Below are 21190 nucleotides of genomic sequence, written 5' to 3'. Positions count from 1 at the left end.
GTCTACATTTGTGCATCACCTACGCTCGACGTCCGTTTCCATTGAGGGGTCCTACATGTGCATGGTTTGGAAACAGAAGAGAAAACATTGTGAATAGTTCAAATAATTAGGAAAATAGTGATACAAATTTGAAACTACCGCTCTTTTTGCACATCAAGGTAACGTTATGTGTTTTTGTGCTGATATATTCTCCAGAACAAGCTTGCTACTTTATTGTAGAAAATCGAAACATCATCAACCGCAACACAGCCTGTCCGTTGGTTAGGGATGCCATTCATTCCCTATATAACTGCTATCTGCTAACTAGCTAGCGATTCCACCAAAAACATAGCTAAGAGATTACTGTAGCTACTAAATATCTGTATTACAAAGTTGCACATTTCAGGCCTTTTTAAAGTGAACCATTGTCTTTGAGGTGTGAGTTTGATGTGTTTCTTTTCATGATTTTCTCAACTTACTCGCCAATGCATGTAGTATCTAGCGTGTGTGTGCATCTGAAACGTTATACATGAACATCTGAACCAGTAACACAGCTAACTAATTGCAGAGTTAAAGTAGACAACATTCATTGGTTTGTAGAAGGTACACTTTGCAGAAGGCTAAATCATGTGCGTGATGCAGTTTTAATGCTAATCCATTATGTTTTCCTCTTACCCAGTCCCTTTCACAATGGAGACGGATCTGTATGACGAGTTTGGGAACTACATTGGTCCAGAACTAGACTCTGACGAGGATGATGATCTGGAGACAGACGACAGAGATGCGGATGAGGTTTGTTTACTGAAATCAACAGAGAGCATAGACGTTAATTCACATTACAACGCATTCTAACAAAAATTAAGTAGGGTAGGGTTGTTTATAATGTCTGGTCATTTCATGACATGCTTGTGTCCCTTTCTGCTTTGTGAAGGCTGATGAGGATGAGGATGATGAGCCGGCTGATGCTGATGAAGATGTCCCAGGAATGGAGGTAGTTCTGCACGAGGATAAGAAATACTATCCTACAGCAGAGGAAGTGTACGGGCCGGAGGTGGAAACTTTAGTCCAGGAAGAGGACGCACAGCCCCTCACAGGTCAGACACCACACACACAAACACAGTTGCACTTATACACAAGCACATATATGCATTAATTCAGATATGATAGTATTAAACTTATTCCCATTTTCTCTCCATCCCCATCAGAACCCATCATCAAGCCTGTAAGAAACAAGCAGTTCACTCTGATGGAACAGGAGCTACCTTCCACTGTTTATGACATGGAGTAAGTCATTGACCGTTCACCAGTTTGACTGTTGTAAACTAGACCTGCGTCTGTCTGTCTCTGTCTATACTCACCAAAGGTCCATGTTTAACCCCTACCTCTCCTCTTCTGCAGGTTCCTGGCTGACCTAATGGACAGTCCCGAGCTGATCCGTAACGTCACCCTGTGTGGCCACCTGCACCACGGCAAGGTTAAAAACTCAGCAATTGACCTGCTTTAGAGCCAGACCTGGCTAAATCATGGATGTTAGTAACTAGACTGTTGGCATTATTGTGATTTTAATGGATTTGTTTTATTGTCTGTAGACGTGTTTCGTGGACTGCCTGATTGAACAGACACACCCAGAGATCAGGAAGAGAGATGACATGGATGTGAGTTTACGCCTCAGCTTGACTAAACTGCCCCAAACTTGCTGCTCACCTTTCATCCTAATTTGGAGAAATGCTATAATCAGAGAGGCTGCAGCCTACATACAGAGACTTGAAATCATTGGCCACTTTAAATAATGTCACTTTAATAATGTTTACATATCTTGCATTACTCATCTCATATGTATATACTGTATTCTATGCTATCTACTGAATCTGTCTGTCGCTCTGACATTGCCCATCCATATATTTATATATTCTTAATTCCATTCCTTTACTTAGATTTGTGTGTATTAGGTATTTGTTGTGAAATTGTTAGATATTACTTTTTAGATATTGCTTCACTGTCGGAACTAGAAGCACAAGCATTTCGCTACACCCGCAATAACATCTGCTAAACATGTGTGTGTGACAAATAACATTTGATTTGAATCTGAAATGCTCTGTGTATACTGTAAATCTGCCATTAATTCACTGCATTTTTCCTTGGTATTTCAGCTCCGTTACACAGATATCCTGTTCACTGAGCAGGAGGTACGTTTTTATTGTATTCAGAGCTATGACAAGTTCTTGCAGAATTGTTTATCTCCCATATAAGTGCATTGTGCTGACTCCTATTTGGTGCCTCCACAGCGAGGAGTTGGTATCAAGAGCACCCCTGTCACAATGGTTCTTCCAGACTCCAGAGGCAAATCCTTCCTCTTCAACATCATGGACACACCAGGTATGCAAATCAACATAAAATCCAATGTTATTGGTCACATACACATATTTAGCAGATGTTATTACGGGTGTAGCGAAATGCTTGTGTTCCTAGGAAACGTAGGGGAGATTAAAAGAGTAATCAAGGGCGGTTGATTGGTATAATTTACCGCCTCACTGTGTGTGATGTTGGGTCGGCTGCTTTAGAAAGGCAGAGCGGGACCTCATACCCTTTGTCGTCCCTGCAGGCCACGTCAACTTTTCGGATGAGGTGACATCAGGCATCCGACTCTCCGACGGCATCGTGCTTTTCATCGACGCAGCAGAAGGGGTGGGTGCTCTTACTTTTTCTTTTTTTAGCTCAAATCCCCACTCACCTCAGAGAGATTCACTATCTTGTCTCACTTCTCTTATCAGACTTTGCTTCTGTGTTTGGCCTAAAGACGCAGGCTTTTGTGTTTCCACCTCTGAGGCCTGGACCCAGAAAGTCAACTGTACCATTTCTCCCCTAACCCAGGCCTCTCTGTCCCTCTTGTGTGTCTTTAGGTGATGTTAAACACAGAGCGTCTGATCAAGCACGCAGTCCAGGAGCGTCTGGCCATCACCATCTGCATCAATAAGGTGGACCGCCTCATCGTGGAGCTCAAGCTGCCCCCTACAGACGCCTACTACAAACTACGCCACATAGTGGACGAGGTCAACGCCATGCTCAGGTACTGACGTGGGGAGGGCTTGGTAACCATGGCTACGGGGCTGACACAGGGGTGTGGAGGAAAGGAAATATCAACTTTTTTCAAATGAGATTACTACGAGTATCAAACAGAGCATTTGTAAAGACGATTCCATTGCAGAGTGAAACCATGAATGTGAAAACTACTAGCATTGAGATTAGCCTGTTGTATTATAGTGTCCAGTGTGTGTCATTGACTGTGGCTCCACTCTCCCCTTTCCCTCAGCACCTACTCTACAGACGAGAACCTGGTGGTGTCTCCTCTCCTGGGGAACGTGTGTTTCGCCAGCTCTCAGTACTGTGTTTGCTTCACCCTGGGCTCCTTCGCCAAGATCTACTCTGACACCTACGGTGAGACGACCCTCATTGTAAATAAGAATTTGTTTTTAACCGACTTTCCTAGTTAAATCAAGGTTACACACACACCACACTGACCAAACAATTATTTTGTTGGTGTTTACATATGTCCCCATTATCAGTAAAACATAATCAAAAACCTATTTCTTTCACTTACTTGCTGTGCTGTTTCGTTGCTCATTTCTTCAGTCGTTTCATTCTCAACCAGGATTTCTATGGTATGCCGTTTGGGTCTTTGCGTGTCTAAAAATATGTCTTGCGCACCTACAGAGCTGGTCCTAAAATTTAAAAAAGCTAGCTCATGGATGCAAACAATGTTCTTCCCCAGAAACATAGGAAAATGACATCTGTTTCAGTAGCTATAGTTAGCTAGGTGTCATCGAAAACAACCCTAATTTATAAGACAGTCTTATTTGATTAATGATGGTCGGACCCATCTACAGCGGGGCAAAAACGTATTTAGTCAGCCACCAATTGTGCAAGTTCTCCCACTTAAAAAGATGAGAGAGGCCTGTAATTTTCATCATAGGTACACTTCAACTATGACAGACAAAATGAGGAAAAATTATGGTGGAAAATAAACTTTTGTTATTGACCAAATACTTATCTCAATACTTTGTTATATACCCTTTGTTGGCAATCACAGAGATCAAACGTTTTCTGTAAGTTCACAAGGTTTTCACACACTGTTGCTGGTATTTTGGCCCATTCCTCCATGCAGATCTCCTCTAGAGCAGTGATGTTTTGGGGCTGTTGCTGGGAAACACGGACTTTCAACTCCCTCCAAAGATGTTCTATGGGCTTGAGATCTGGAGACTGGCTAGGCCACTCCAGGACCTTGAAATGCTTCTTACGGAGCCACTCCTTCGTTGCTCGGGCGTTGTGTTTGAGATCATTGTCATGCTGAAAGACCCAGCCACATTTCATTTTCAATGCCCTTGCTGATGGAAGAAGGGTTTCACTCAAAATCTCACGATACATGGCCCCATTCATTCTTTCCTTTACACGGATCAGTCGTCCTGGTCCCTTTGCAGAAAAACAGCCCCAAAGCATGATGTTTCCACCCCCATGCTTCACAGTAGGTATGGTGTTCTTTGGATGCAACTCAGCATCCTTTGTCCTCCAAACACGACGAGTTGAGTTTTTACAAAAAAAAATGTTATATTTTGGTTTCATCTGACCATATGACATTCTCCCAATCTTCTTCTGGATCATCCAAATGCTCTCTAGCAAACTTCAGACGGGCCTGGACATGTACTGGCTTAAGCAGGGGGACACGTCTGGCACTGCAGGATTTGAGTCCCTGGCGGCGTAGTGTGTTACTGATGGTAGGCTTTGTTACTTTGGTCTCAGCTCTCTGCAGATCATTCACTAGGTCCCCCCGTGTGGTTCTGGGATTTTTGCTCACCGTTCTTGTGATCATTTTGACCCCCCGGGGTGAGATCTTGCGTGGAGCCCCAGTTCGAGGGAGATTATCTGTGGTCTTGTATGTCTTCCATTTCCTAATAATTGCTCCCACAGTTGATTTCTTCAAACCAAGCTGCTCACCTATTGCAGATTCAGTCTTCCCAGCCTGGTGCAGGTCTACAGTTTTGTTTCTGGTGTCCTTTGACAGCTCTTTGGTCTTGGCCATAGTGGAGTTTGGAGTGTGACTGTTTGAGGTTGTGGACAGGTGTCTTTTATACTGATAACAAGTTCAAACAGGTGCCATTAATACAGGTAACGAGTAGAGGACAGAGGAGCCTCTTAAAGAAGAAGTTGCAGGTCTGTGAGAGCCAGAAATCTTGCTTGTTTGTAGGTGACCAAATACTTATTTTCCACCATTAATTTGCAAATAAATTCATAAAAAATCCTACAATGTGATTTTCTGGATTTTTTTTCTCATTTTGTCTGTCATAGTTGAAGTGTACCTTTGATGAAAATTACAGGCCTCTCTCATCTTTTTAAGTGGGAGAACTTGCACAATTGGTGGCTGACTAAATACTTTGTTGCCCCACTGTATGTGAAGCTAGCCACATTAAGGATTAGGCACAATAGTGGACTTTGCATTTAGCCTTCAAAATAAAAGTATGGCATAATTGTACTATTTGGATTCATTTGTGTCACTGTCAATAACATACTTTTATTTTGAAGGCAAACCGCAAATTCCACTATTGTGCCTAATCCTTATTGTGGCTAGCTTCACAACACAACCCGGTCTGGTCGAGCCTCACTAGCCAGATGAAGCTAGCTGGCTACTAATAACGTTAGCTTTGGGCAACAGGGTTGAAGTAGCTGGCTAGCTAACTGAAGTTCAATTTCAGTAGGTGAACAACAAGTAGCAACCTAGCTAATACTTCCTCACAAGGATTCCTAAATCATTGCTAAGAATAATGAAAATGACTGCAGTTTCTGCTGGTCATTGTTTTCAGGCTGGTTGTATTGGTGCTAGCTAGGTACCAAGCTAAAGCTAGCTACCCCAGAAATTGCGGTCAAACAAATTATGCTCTATTACCAACACTCTATTGTAAACACTGTGCGTGGCTGGTGTTTGCTTGTTTGCATACTTTTTTATACAGCTTTGACAGTGCTTACTTTATCTGTTTTGACACGCAAAGACCCAAACGGCATTCCATAGTATGTATGTCGTGAATAATAGCAGTACTGCTGTGTAACTCTGGTAGGGAAACATCTGAAAAATAGCGCACTTGGTAGTGTGTACCGGTGCTCGACCAGTCAGCGCAAGCCAGCTTCACCTACGACAGAGAACGGTTGATTGTCAAGGGCAATGAATTCCATTATGGGCAGACATTGTGGGCTAGGTTAGGAATTCTGTGTTGCAAGTGTAGCGCAACATTTTACGTGGCGTCATTACGTTACATACAGTTGAAGTCGGAAGTTTACATACACTTAGGTTGGAGTCATTAAAACTCGTTTTTCAACCACTCCACAAATTTCTTGTTAACAAAATATAGTTTTGGCAAGTCAGTTAGGACATCTACTTTGTGCATGACACAAGTCATTTTTCCAACAATTGTTTACAGACAGATTATTTCACTTATAATTCACTTTATCACAATTCCAGTGGGTCAGAAGTTCACATACACTAAGTTGACTGTGCCTTTTAAACAGCTAGGAAAATTACAGAACATTATGTCACTGCTTTAGAAGCTTCTGATAAGTTAATTGACATCATTTGAGTCAATTGGAGGTGTACCTGTGGATGTATTTCAAGGCCTACCTTCAAACTAAGTTCCTAATTGCTTGACATCATGGGAAAATCAAAAGAAATCAGCCACGACCTCAGAAAAAAAATTGTAGACCTCCACATGTCTGGTTCATCCTTGGGACAAATTCCAAACGCCTGAATGTACCACGTTCATCTTTACAAACAATAGTACGCAAGAATAAACACCATGGGACCACGCAGCCATCATACCACTCAGGAAGGAGACGCGTTCTGTCTTATGTCGTTATGTTTGGAGGTAAAAGGGGGAGATTTGCAAGCCGAAGAACACCATCCCAACCGTGAAGCCCGGGGGTGGCAGCATCATGTTGTGGGGGTGCTTTGCTGCAGGGGGGACTGGTGCACTTCACAAACTAAATGGCATCATGAGGGAGGAAAATTATGTGGATATATTGAAGCAACATCTCAAGACATCAGTCAGGAAGTTGAAGCTTGGTCGCAAATGGGTCTTCCAAATGGACAATGACCCAAGCATACTTCCAAAGTTGTGGCAAAATGGTTTAAGGATAACAAAGTCAAGGTATTGGAGTGGCTATCACAACGCCCTGACCTCAATCCCATAGAATATTTGTCGGCAGAACTGAAAAAGCGTGTGCGAGCAAGGAGGCCTACAAATCTGACTCAGTTACACCAGCTCTATCAGGAGAAATGGGCCACAATTCACCCAACTTATTGTGGGAAGCTTGTGGAAGGCTACCCAAAACGTTTGACCCAAGTTAAACAATTTAAAGGCAATGCTACAAAATTCTAATTGGGTGTATGTTAACTTCTGTCCCACTGGCAATGTGGTGATAGAAATGAAAGCTGAAATAAATAATTATCTCTACTATTATTCTGACATTTCACATTCTTAAAACAAAGTGTTGATCCTAACTGACCTAAGACAGGGAATTTTTACCACGATTAAATGTCAGAAATTGTGAAAAACTGAGTTTAAATGTATTTGGCTAAGTTGTATGTAAACTTCCGACTTCAACTGTAGGTATGTACGGCAGCTTTGACACTGGTTTTTAACATCGGCGTTAAACTAGACATCAGGCCGATACCGTGTTGGCATTTTTAGCTAATATTGTCCGATTCTGATATGTTCACCGATATATTGTGCATCCCTAGTTTTAACCCTACGAATAACTGTTAAAAATGAACTGTTAACCCTTCTCTCTGGTGTTGCAGGGGACATCAACTACACAGAGTTTGCCAAGAGGCTGTGGGGAGACATTTATTTCAACCCCAAAACGTAAGTGGTTTTCATTTAGTGTCATTTAGACTTTTTGTCTGTAATGCACGACGATAACCCTGTTTTGTCTTCTCTCCTCAGGCGCAGGTTCACTAAGAAAGCCCCCACCAGTAACTCCCAGCGTAGCTTTGTGGAGTTTGTGTTGGAGCCTCTGTACAAGATCCTATCTCAGGTAAGACCCCTCTAATGCAATCATCTCCTAGAAAACAAATCTTATACGCTACATGCTAGGGTTGCAAAGGGTCAGACACTTTCTGGGAAATTTTCGGAAATTTTCCATGGTTAAATTCAGCAAAATATTGACTTATAACAGTGAATCTTTTTTTTTGTGGGATACACATCAGGCAATTCTAGGTCTTGTAGCATATTTTGATTAAACTATCCCCAATTCAATGGAATTGCAACCCTCTGCATGCACGGTGCACTCTTCCATCACATGTACAGCTGATTCTCAAGATCTTGCACACTAATAAGATGCTATTGAGCCCACACTACTACACTGTGTGAGCCAAGGACTACACGCTTTCTGGTAAGTTTTGATTACAATACTGGGTGGGGTGAATATATTTTATATCACATACATTATTTTTTGTTAACAAGTAAATAGTAGCCTACAGCAAAGTGTGTTTAAATCATTTCTAACTTGATAACAATTTCTGCTAGTTGGTTTATGCTACCGTGTGGGTGCTAACTGAGTGTTAATTCACCTTACATGTTTCATTTTAAAACATTTATCTTACAAAGGAGTTGTTTAATGTAACTGCTTAACTATTTATCTGTACATGGAATTGTGTATATAAATATTTTTTTACTCCTTTTTTCTAATCTTTACAGGAAAATGCCACAGGCATTATCTAATGTGTGGAGACATTTCCTTGCAGCTAATGTAGAAGGAAAAGCTGTGCACATTTGCAAGCTGTGCCAAATCATATGTGAAGAATGTAACAAAGATGCAGAATCATCTGGCCAAGTGCATAAAGTTCCCTCAGGAGCTCACAAGTAACCTCTGACAAAAGTCCCTCTACTTCTATTTGATGTGAACATGATGAATCAGACACCTTATTGATAGCAACAGCTCATGGTCCTCCTGGAATCAAAAGTTTTTTTGACTCAATGGAGGAACGTAGTCAGAGAAATGCTGATGAATGTCTTGCTCGAGCTGTGTATGCAACTGGTTCACCTCTGATGCTCACAGGCAATGTGTATTGGAAGAGATTTCTGAATGTTCTTTGCCCAGCATACACCCCTCCAACCAGACATGTTTTATCTACTCATTTGCTGGATACAGAGTTCAACAGAGTTGGTCTAAAGTGGAGGAGTCCTACCGTCACATCACACCCATTGGCTGTGCTGCTCATGCATTGAATCCGCTCAAGGACATCATGGCACTGAAAAACACTCTACAAGAAAGCCAAGGAAATTGTTAGGTATGTGAAGGGTCATCAAGTTATAGCAGCAATCTACCTCTCCAAGCAAAGTGAGAAGAATAAGAGCACCACATTGAAGCTGCCCAGCAACACCCGTTGGGGTGGTGTTGTCATCATGTTTGACAGTCTCCTGGAGGGCAAGGAGTCTCTCCAAGAAATGGCTATATCACAGTCGGCCGATATGGACACCCCCATCAAGAGGATCCTCCTGGATGATGTATTTTGGGAGAGCAGCCTGAAACTCCTGAAACCTATAGCAGTAGCCATTGCACAGATTGAGGGAGACAATGCCATCCTGACTGGTGTTCAGACTCTGCTTACAGATGTAAGATAATTAATACGTACTGCCCTGCCCACTTCACTGTTGCTCCAAGCAGAGGAAACTGCAGTTCTGAAATACATCAAAAAGCATGAAGACTTCTGTCTGAAGCCCATACACGCCGCAGCATACATATTGGACCCCAAGTATGTTGGCAAGAGCATCCTGTCTGGTGCAGAGATCAACAAGGCCTATGGTGTCATCAGTACCATGTCTCACCACATTGGCCTGGATGAGGGCAAGGTTCTTGGCAGTCTGGCGAAGTACACTTCCAAGCAAGGGCTTTGGGATGGAGATGCAATATGGCAGGCGTGCCAACATGTCTCATCAGCCACCTGGTGGAAGGGAATTTATGGATCTGAGGCTCTTTCCCCTGTTGCCTCATCAACCCACCAACATCAACTGCCTCAGAGCGCAACTGGTCCTTGTTTGGGGTCATTTTACAGATGTATGTTGAAAACGTTTTTGGGAGATGCGATGGATCATTCAATATTCCCTTTTGTTGTTCAGTGAAATCATCCCATGTAAAGAGTCAACTCATTAATTAAAGTTAAATTCATAACTAAATTGTTTTATTTCTATTGGAAGGATTTAATCATTTGAAATGATGTCTACTTATGATAAGGTAAAATGTTTATGTATCTGTCTCCATATGATATGGTAAATATATCCAATGCAAAAAACATCTACATTTAAGTGGTATTAATATTAATTTGTATATATTTCCATTAATTCCCACAGAAAGTTTCCACCTCCTGAATTTTCCCCAAAATGTGCAACCCTACTACATGCACAGATGATTTCTTTAGTGTAGACATGTCTGTTCCCTCAAACACTATCCCTGTGAGTACAAAAAAAGAAAAGGGGATTGCGTCTCCCATAAAAGACCGCAACAGTTTTTTCAGTTCACGGTGCTCTTAAAAGCTGACCCATTGCGACCTCGATCTGTCTTTGTCACAGAAAGCACCCTTTGAGAAAGGCCGGGCGAAACGCGTTATGAACTCAATAGGAGCACCATGAATTGAAAAGTGTTGTTGTGGCCATTCATGGGAGATGCCGTCACATTTTCTTGTTTTGGACTCCATGACTTGACCCAGATGACCACCCCATTCCATAGAAGTCTTTAAGTAGCGCTAGCATGTCTGAAAAGTAAACTTCCCCCTTCTCTCTCTTTCCCTCCCAGGTGGTGGGTGACTGTGACACGTCTCTGCCTCGGGTGCTGGATGAGTTGGGGATCCACCTGGTCAAAGAGGAGCTGAAGCTCAACATCAGACCTCTACTCAGGCTGGTCTGTAAGCGCTTCTTCGGAGAGTTCACTGGTACGTACGCCATCCGCCACCCCCGTTTCCTCTCTGACCTCTACTGCCTCATCTACCGCCAATAACTGTATCGTGTTTAATCTTATTCACAGAGGTCGTTTACAGTTGAGCCATGTTTATCTCCTGTCTTTAGCAAGGCCTAATTCTATTGTACGCATTCTCATTATAGGCTCTTAGTTTGCGTACACAATGACTCACTGTACGTGGTTATCGCTCACCCTCCGTGTGCTCTGGCCAGTGTATCCACCTATACTCTTGGATAATCAGTGGTATAATTGCACTCAATGTTATGTTTCTGGTGAGTGTGACAAGCATATTATTGTGATGCCGAGCATGACCTCCCTCCTGCAGGCTTTGTGGACATGTGCGTGCAGCACATCCCCTCACCACAGGGTGGTGCCAAGAGCAAGATAGAGCACAGCTACACTGGAGGACTGGACTCAGACCTGGGGGAGGCCATGGCAGAATGCGACCCTGATGTGAGTGTGACGGAGTGGGGGGAAACAGGCCCTGGGGCTGGGGGTGAGAAGAGGCAAGAGAGAGATGGATGGTAGTTGGTTTATAGTAGGGGGAATCTGTTTTCAGTGTTAATCAATAGCCTCATTGCAATTGGAATCGCAATTAAGCAAGCGGGTGATTTGGAATTGACTGGGAGTGAAGTGAGTCGTTAAAAAAAAAATCGATCACAAACATTCCAAATGCCCTTCAGAGATCCTCTAGCCAATAATGAAGGGAGAGGCTTGAGATGTAACAAATAGTTGCTTTTGAATTCTGTTAAACTTAGTTATTAACCTTTTCTATTTATTTCCTCTCTCCCTGTATCCCTTCTCTATTGCCCGTTCTGTTTCCCCTCCTCCCACCAGGGTCCTCTGATGTGCCACACCACTAAGATGTACAGTACTGAGGACGGGGTGCAGTTCCACGCGTTCGGCCGGGTGCTGAGCGGTACCATCCAGGCGGGCCAGCCAGTCAAGGTGCTGGGCGAGAACTACACTCTGGAGGACGAGGAGGACTCGCAGGTCTGCACGGTGGGACGCCTCTGGATCAACGTCGCCAGGTAAGGACAGGCATTGTTAATATGCCACCTCGCGGACATATCACTTGACCTGCGTCCCAAATGGCACACTCTTCCGTACATGGTGCTCAAATTAGGACGAGAGCTTTATGGGCCCTGGTCAAAAGTAATGCGCTATATAGGGAATAGGGTGCCATTTTGGGTGAAGAATGAGTGTGTTCATTATAACAAGTTGACGGTTATGAATTCATTAGTCTAACCCCTCTGTGTTTCCTCCCTAGTCTCTGGTCCTCAATATAATAATGACCATCATGATTTGGTGGGTGCTTCTGTAACCGATGTGAAATGGCTAGCTAGTTAGCGCACTAGCGTTTCAATCTGTGACGTCACTCGCTCTGAGACCTTGAAGCAGTTGTTCCCCTTGCTCTGCAAGGCTTTTGTAGAGCGATGGGTAACGATGCTTCGTGGGTGTCAAGTTGTTGTGTGCAGAGGGTCCCTGGTTCGAGCCCGGGTAGGGGCGAGGAGAGGGACGGAAGCTATACCGTTACTTATATTTGTCCTATTTCACATGTACATGTGCGTATTATACACCATGTTTTTTTGCGTATCCTAACCCCCTAAGTGTTCAGTATGAGAAGTTGTCTTGTCATTTACCCCAGCAGTTCACACCCCTTCACGTTCTCAACCACAGGTACCAGATAGAGGTGAACCGTGTGCCTGCTGGCAACTGGGTTCTCATTGAGGGCTGTGACCAGCCCATCGTCAAGACAGCCACCATCACCGAGCCCAGAGGGAACGAGGAAGCCCAGATCTTCCGTCCGCTCAAGTTCAACACGGCGTCTGTCATCAAGATCGCTGTGGAGCCAGTCAACCCGTCAGAGCTGCCCAAGATGTTGGACGGACTGCGGAAGGTCAATAAGAGCTACCCCTCCCTCACCACCAAGGTGGAGGAGTCAGGGGAACATGTTATCCTGGGGACTGGGGAACTCTACCTGGACTGTGTCATGCACGACCTGCGGAAGATGTACTCTGAGATCGACATCAAGGTCAGTTCTCGCTCTCTCACATGTCCCTTCACCCAATTGGAACAACAAACTAATCTTCCTGTATCGAATTGTAACATCTTAAACAAAATACCCTTCATGTCTGGTGTTATTCCTTGATTAGTTTTCCAGTACTGAATGTTTCCCTCTTTCTCCCAGGTGGCTGACCCCGTGGTGACCTTCTGTGAGACGGTAGTGGAGACGTCGTCTCTCAAGTGCTTTGCCGAGACGCCGAACAAGAAGTAAGAATCCACCATCTCCCATGGGTCACCAGTGACCTAGCCTACAGTACACTAAACGACTAGTTTAGACTGGTTGCGTCCCAAATGGCACTCCATAGGGCTCTGGTCGAAAGTAGTGCACTATATAGGATGCATTCGGTCCCGTGTTGAGGTGTGAGGTTTCGTGTGCTGTGTGGATGGGTGGGAGATTGAGAGCTGTGGCTGTTTTGTCTGAATTGAATTTAACCTTTATTTAACTAGGCAAGTCAGTTAAGAACAAATTCTTATTTACAATGACGGCCTAGGAACAGTGGGTCAACTGCCTTGTTCAGGGGCAGAATGACAGATTTTTACCTTGTCAGCTCGGGAATTCGATCTCGCAACCTTTCGGTTACTGGCCCAATGCTCTAACCACTAGGCTACCTGCCGCCCCTGTGTGATTGGTGGTTGTGTGTTTTGATTGACAGGAATAAGATCACCATGATTGCCGAGCCTCTGGAGAAGGGCCTGGCTGAGGACATAGAGAACGAGGTGGTGCAGATCACATGGAACAGGTACGGGACACACCTGCACACCACCTATTTCTACAGAGACCTGCTGTATCCTTCTACCTGTCCACATGTCAGTGTCTCAACCCAAACAGACACCTGTCTTTACCGTACCTTGAGGCCTATCCTATCCGCAGGTGTGTGTGATTGGAAGTGTACAGTGTCCGGCCCGCTGTGTGCTGCTCATCTGTGAACCCATCTGGGCCTGGCATTGCCAACGTGAGCCACGGTGCCAAGGCAGTGACACACTTTTTAACTTGACATCCCATGAAACCAACTCTGTCCCCTCTGTTCCTCTTCCTGTCACCCCCACCCCACATCCCCACGGACACCACTCACTAATCCATCCTGTTGTTTAATCCCTGGTTCCAGGAAGAAGCTGGGAGAGTTTTTCCAGACCAAGTATGACTGGGATCTGCTGGCTGCCAGGTCTATCTGGGCCTTTGGGCCCGACACCACCGGGCCTAACATCCTGGTAGATGACACCCTGCCTTCTGAGGTGAGACCAGGGCTCTGGGGATGGGCTAGGGGTGGTGTGGAGGGCTGGTGGTCTTTGGGTCAGGTTGGGCTGAGGTGAGTTGGGCAGGCTAGGGCTCTGGGGTCATGCTGGGCTACTTTGGGGTCAGCCTGTCTGTCTCTAGGCCTAACTGTAAACAGACTGTGTGTGAATTGTGAGTGTGTGTTGGAGTGATTTAGGATGACTGCTGTCTAGCAGATGTGTGAAAATGCATCGATGGATGTGTCAGTGAGTTGGCCCTCTGTCGACCCCGGTGTGATCATGGGGGCATTGACCCATTGAGTGGCCGGTCATCGGGCACAACAACATCGGTCGTGGGTTAGTGTTATGCCCCCTGGAAGACGAGGAAATATTATGATCAATGAGAACAATCAATCTCTCCATATTGATCTTTGATTATGACACTTGGGTGTAATGAAGGCAATTTTGTGTCCACCTGTATTCAGACGTGCGTAGCTTGGCACGGGGCATATGTCTCCAGGTAGTTGACGGCGTGTCGTTGTGTGCAGGTGGACAAGGCTCTGCTGGGCTCGGTTAAGGACAGCATCATCCAGGGCTTCCAGTGGGGCACCAGGGAGGGGCCTCTGTGTGACGAACGTAAGTGTCTTGCCACTCTTTATCACTCACTCACTCACGCAATCACCTAACCGCTGTATGTCCCCTCCCTAGCTATCAGAAACGTGAAGTTTAAGATCCTGGATGCGGTCATAGCGCAGGAGCCTCTACACAGAGGAGGAGGACAGGTCATCCCCACAGCCAGGAGAGTGGTGTACTCTGCCTTCCTCATGGTGAGATCGTCCCTCTCTCTCGCTCTCTCTCTATCTCTACCTCCCTCCCTCACCCTCTCCTTTCTTCCATCTTTCATTAACTCTCGCTCCCTCTTGCTTCCTATCCCTTTTCTCCAGTTTTTCTCCTGAGTTACATTACCTTGATTTAAAGTGCTGGTTTCTTCCGACTTGCTCTTGTTTGTACTGAGGTGTGATAGCCTCCCTCTTTCAAGGGTGTCTCCTTTTTTCCCCTTTTTTCTTTTGGTTCCTTGCATCCCTCCATCATTGCCTGCCTCTCGGGCTTCTCTCCTCTGACTTTCTCCACTGTTCTTTCCTCACCTGTCCTCTATCTTCTCTGGCTCTCCCTCCTGCCCTCCTCTCCTCTGACTTTCTCCACTGTTCTTTCCTCCCCTGCCCTCTATCTTCTCTGGCTCTCCCTCCTGCCCTCCTCTCCTCTGACTTTCTCCACTGTTCTTTCCTCCCCTGTCCTCTATCTTCTCTGGCTCTCCCTCCTGCCCTCCTCTCCTCTGGTTCTCCTAATGGCTGTCCCAATTACTGTCCCTCTCCTGTCCCTCGCAGGCCACCCCCAGGTTGATGGAGCCCTATTACTTTGTCGAGGTCCAGGCCCCAGCTGACTGTGTGTCTGCTGTGTACACAGTACTGGCCAGACGGAGGTGAGGTCCACAAACCACTAAATAACGATGTCTCCTCTGTACCATCCCAATTATCCCACCCATAACTTCTTGACTGACCTTTTTAAACCTTCATCTGGAAAGTTGAATGTGGAAATATTGTGCTGATTGCTCAAATGTGGTGGTTTTGTTGTCGTTGTTACAATTCTATCTGCTGTGTTTTTGTGTTGTGCTACAGAGGTCATGTGACCCAGGACGCCCCCATCCCCGGGTCTCCCCTCTACACCATCAAGGCCTTCATCCCAGCCATCGACTCGTTTGGCTTCGAGACGGACCTGAGAACACACACACAGGGCCAGGCCTTCTCCCTGTCCGTCTTCCACCACTGGCAGGTAGGATCAAACGGCCGGACACTCACTCACTCTCACACACACACACACACACACACAGACGTGTGCCCTCTTTCTTAATGCCCACCAGCTGTGTTAACATACACATGCACACACACTCGGACAGAATGATGCCAGAGTCATGAACCTCGTGCTCATGCCTGCCACTCTGAGTAAGTTGGTTTGGATGCTGACTAGAAGGGTGTTGAGTCAGCAGCTATTGTGTACGCTACAGTTGTCTCTGTCTTTCCCCCCCTGTGTCGTGTGTCTCTCTCTCTTCTCCTCTTTGGCTGTGTCAGGAAAAATGTATTTGCTCCCGTCGCCCTCGTTTGCTCCAGCCTACTTCTAGTCTCTCCTCTAGTCTCTCCTCTTCTGTAAAACTGAAACGGAGGTGATTCCTCTCCGTAGCGTGATCATCACCCTCTCCCAGTGTGTGGAGAAACAGTGTGGTGTGATGGCGTTTAGCGGCCCTGCTCCATCGGTTCATTGGGCTGCAGACGCTCCATTGATTTTTTTTTTCTCCCCCCGTTCAATCTTTCCCCCGCAGGCCTGGGGTTTTGTTACAGCACAGTCCTAGGATTTGTCCCAAATGGGCACCCTATTCCCTATTTAGGCTAGTGCACTAATATTGACCAGGACCCATAGGGCTAAATAGGGAATATGGTGCCATTTTGGGATTGGAACGCAGCCCCACACGGAGGAGGGAGTGAGAGATTGCAGAGTTGGCGAAACAGCCCCTTGCCTGATTTGGGGCCAAGAGATTCACCCCCCCTTGCCCCCCCCCCCCCCCCCCCCTTCCAACAGGCATGAAAACAGGATTGAGGTGCCGGTGAAGATGATAGGTTTAAGTAATCATTTTAAAACGCCATTCTACTCCGAACTAGATGTGCTAACGTTGCGGCGATGAAGAGTGTGACGGAATCAGTGACATGGAGAACGCCAGCTGACTAGCAGAGAACAGATCACGTGTTTGAGTGGTGAAAGGTTTAGTGGTGGAGACTCTATTATAGGAGGCCTCTGCTCAGGTTTCAGCTTCTGTACATCTAGTCAGTGTGTGGATCATGTGAAGCCGAAGACTAGATGGGGAATTTCTCAAACTGACCATATTGTCCTTTGCACTCATTCCCCTTTTTGTTATTTTCAACCCTCTCATGATCCCTGTTTCTACTCTCTCCTCTCCCCCCAGATTGTCCCTGGTGACCCCCTGGACAAGAGCATTGTGATCAGGCCGCTGGAGCCCCAGCCTGCCCCTCACCTGGCAAGAGAGTTCATGATCAAGACCCGTCGGCGCAAGGTACGTATGTATACTACCCCCCCCCCCCCCCCCCCCCCATGTCTGTGAGGGGAGGTGTGCCTTAAGTATGTACTATTGACCCTGCACATCACGACCATGTGACTGACCGACTCCCTGGTTTCCATGCAGGGTCTGAGTGAGGATGTGAGCATCAGCAAGTTCTTTGACGACCCTATGTTGTTGGAGCTGGCCAAGCAGGACGTGGTGCTCAACTACCCCATGTGAGGTGTCAGGAGACGGGGAGACAACGACCGGAGTGCTACCCTCCACCACCAGCACCACAACCAACATCACCACACCACACTGTATAAACCCCACTGAGGTGGGTGGACATTGTCACAGAGGGAAGCGGAGTCTGCCAGTTTTGTTTCCTGCTTTCATATTGGTGATTTATGTGGACTTTGTTAACCACTTACCCCCATCAATGACTTAAGTTAATCAATGAAGCACTGATATGGAACCCAACAGACCCTGCAATCTCCTGTTAAGACTTTGGCCACCCGTGCTCTCCTTGTAGGAGGGACTGTTATTATGATAGAATTGCGTCTACAGTTGTAGGGGCTGGCGGGATAGCAACATCTCTGACACCTCTCGTCATCAGCGCAATGAATAATACTGCCGAGGTGTTTCCCCTCAACAATGTCTTTGTTTATTTTTTGACATGTATAAATTCCCAAATGTTTTGTCGATGGAAGATGACTTGAAAGCAGGCTTGATTGTTTTTATTTTTTTTTGTGAAATTGGATATCTTGCGTCTGTTTTTAGTAAAAAATAAATATGCTTGTAAAATCAGTTTTGTTTGAATCCATAACCAACTGAGGTAACTTTATTTTCTTCACTTCCTTCCAGGTGTTTAGTTTGGTTCACATTGAGGGCCCTTTTCGGAAGTTACTGTATATACGTCATGACCTTGATGTGTTATTGCACTGTATGTATATGGCGGTGATGTACAGCAGAAGTGGGTGTGTGCAGTGCGGAGCGCCATGTTGGAGCACAGGCGTCCGTGTGAGTGATTTGGCATGTCTGTTTTGGGGGGCTGTGTGGGCTGTGACCGATGGACAGGCCTCTGGATGGGGATAGGCAGCCACGGAAGATAGATGGCGAGACCAGGGTCACATGCACCACAAGTGTGCTGCCCTGTGCTGGAGCACAAAGCCTCTATCTTAGTCTTTCTGTGAAAGATTCCTCACATTCTATCTCCTTGCCTCCTTTATTGGAGGAGAAGGTCCAGGGTCCCTCCCCTAGGACCACATCCAATGGGTTTTGAGAAGGAGACGAGGAAAGATGAATTGAGAAAGAGCCACCGGGAAAGGTAGCAAGGTGGGAGGAAGGAGGTTAAAGAAATGGACGCACTGGTGGTTTTATTTCTATCTGAGCCTCTCTCTTGGTGCTCTGATGATAAATGTAAAAGTAAGTCAAAGTTTCCCAAAGCTTTTTCCACTGACCCAACTAAAGTCTGAGTGCACAAGGAATTGGCTCCAAGATACAACATTTGGCAAAGACTTGTGACATATTTGTGTAATAGCTTAAATATAACCACATATATATGTGTGTGTGTGTGTGTTAGAAAGCAGGGATTGATTCAGTACACTTGACTAATAATGGATTATTCCCTTGTCTTGATGACTTGGTATATGGTTATGTCTGGCTGTCACACCTAGAGAGCTCTGACATCTCAGCTGTATGCCCATCATGATTACTAGAATGGATACGGGGATGCAGGGTGGGGGACGGGACTGGACCTGGAGGGACATAAAAACGGTCTGGAGCAGCTTCGTGAGGACTCTGTGGGTGTGGTTTTCATTCGCGGAGACATCGGTACATTAAGATATGGAATGTTCCAGCAGGTTATTAGAAGTCCAATGCAGCTATTTTTTTTATTTTCTAGATATCAAATCATTTCTGGTGATGATTAAGGGATTGTCTTCAATTAAAATGGTAAAAAATAAGCAAATAGCTTCTTACCGAAGAGTAATTTCTCAAACAGTTTTGTTAGGACTGTCTGGGAGGGGAACATTTTAAACCTGCTGTTATTGGCAGAGAGGTTTGGAACCCTCTTACTTATTGGCCTGTTTAACTAATTTACTAATGTCACCAGGCAGGTCAAAATTCCATCCCACCAAAAAAGGCTGGCATTTCAGCTGTTCTTTTCAAACCGCTCTTGCACTGAAAGGGCATCATAATTTTCACAATTTCACAGTGTTATTCCAAAGTCGAAGTGTGAAATAGGTAAACACAGGGAAATAATGTTTTTGGCTGCACTGAGCCTTTAAATGCAATGTTTTATGACTTTACTTTTTGTATCTTGTACATGTTTATAATGGTCTGATGTAATCAGTATTGTCAGTGTCAAACACAGCAGTTACAAGAGTCTCAGTTTGTTGGTAATTAACCAAGTCCCCTACCCTCCTTCGATGGCGTCTGTTGTGACATTGTATATGATAATTTTCACTCTCCCACACTGCTGGTATGTACTGTACAGTGTGTGAATGTGTCTTTTAACCCTCTGCAGTGGTCCTATCTCTCTCCCTACCCCGTGCTGGCTGGCGTGAGTTGTGATCGTGCGTGGCCCTGGGCAGTGGGACGGATGGCAGCGGTTCCTGCCGGTCTGAATGCACGTCCCCTGAGCGCTCGCTGCAATCTGTGGACTGCTGCTAAATATAGACGAGAGACACTAGAGACCGCTCTCTGCTATGGCCTGGCTGAGGGCACCCTCCCCAGCAAGGCCTTCCCTTCCCTCTCTTCTCTCATCCACTCTCGTCTCTCTTTTCATCTGCTCGATTCCCCCCTCTTTTCATCTCCTCGCTCTGTCTATCTTCTCCTACACCTCTGGTTCTGTCATCTGCCTCCCTCTCTCTCTTTCAGTCTCACCTCTCCTCTACATCACAAGCAGTCACATACATTCCTCTCACATCCTCCACCCCCCCCCCCCCCCCCCCAGCAGAAAACATATCAATGTCTACTGTGATAAGAAATGTAATAATATAATCATTATTTACATTAGTTTGTTAGTGTGACCCAACCACAATACCCATAGACTGAGCAGAGACTGGTGGCTAAATGCTAAATATATGTCTCCCTTTATCAGCAGATGACTAGAGACTGGTAGAGAGTAGGTGGCTTGATGACAGAGCTGTATGTATACGTAGAGGTTATTTCCTAATCCTTTAATGGGGAGGAGGGTTTGTGGCTGCCCTGACCTCCCCTCCATCCTTTCCTCCCTGAATAGTCACACATGTCCTAGAGACACAGGGGGGCGCCATTGCTGCCTGGCTGGCCGGTCCGTGACAAGTGTTGGTCCGGCAAGGTCGGAATACTGAACGAACAAAGGGGAAAAGAAAAAAAACACATGACTGTGTGACTCTCTCACCCCTAGGGCACCTGAAGGACCCAAAACACTGAATCATCATCCTCTGATGATGAGAGATCACAGGATCTGTGGAGGTCAGGCCACACTGCAGAACACAAGCAGCTAGGCAGGGAGAGTCGGGCTGGGGATGATTGCACAGACACATGCCTGACAGGAAAAGCGAGACAGACGGGGTGGAATACATTGGACCCACATTGAAGAATTAGCCCTCAAACTTAACTAGCCTGGTTTCAGTTAGCCATGTGTTCCCTGGCTTGAGGCTTCACACAAAGGCAGATCAAGACCAGGCCCCATGTCATTTTTTTTAATTGTACCTTTATTTAACTAGGCAAGTCAGTTGACGGCCTAGGAACAGTGAGTCAACTGCCTTGTTCAGAGGCAGAAGGACAGATTTCTCAGTACTGAGCAGTTAGTTAGGGAATGGGATGGATGGATGGATGGATGGA

General features: G+C 45.6%; 1 protein-coding gene across 1 annotated transcript; it reads left to right on the top strand.

The window, feature by feature from the left end:
• Positions 1–18166, top strand: LOC110538952 (116 kDa U5 small nuclear ribonucleoprotein component). Its single transcript, XM_036938214.1, has 26 exons — positions 1–158; positions 659–771; positions 911–1073; positions 1185–1263; positions 1378–1453; positions 1569–1634; positions 2130–2165; positions 2265–2355; positions 2582–2664; positions 2880–3046; positions 3290–3414; positions 7820–7883; positions 7965–8055; positions 10813–10948; positions 11300–11427; positions 11812–12005; positions 12655–13009; positions 13166–13248; positions 13695–13781; positions 14148–14274; positions 14802–14889; positions 14962–15080; positions 15639–15733; positions 15930–16083; positions 17267–17374; positions 17504–18166. The coding sequence occupies exons 2-26, from the start codon at positions 670–672 to the stop codon at positions 17597–17599; spliced, it is 2913 nt and encodes a 970-aa protein (XP_036794109.1). The 5' UTR covers positions 1–158; positions 659–669; the 3' UTR covers positions 17600–18166.
• The last annotated feature ends 3024 nt before the right edge of the window (positions 18167–21190 follow it).

This window comes from Oncorhynchus mykiss, chromosome 12 (assembly GCF_013265735.2).
Source record: "Oncorhynchus mykiss isolate Arlee chromosome 12, USDA_OmykA_1.1, whole genome shotgun sequence".
Lineage (NCBI taxonomy): Eukaryota > Metazoa > Chordata > Actinopteri > Salmoniformes > Salmonidae > Oncorhynchus > Oncorhynchus mykiss.
This window is presented reverse-complemented; position numbering and strand designations above follow the sequence as displayed.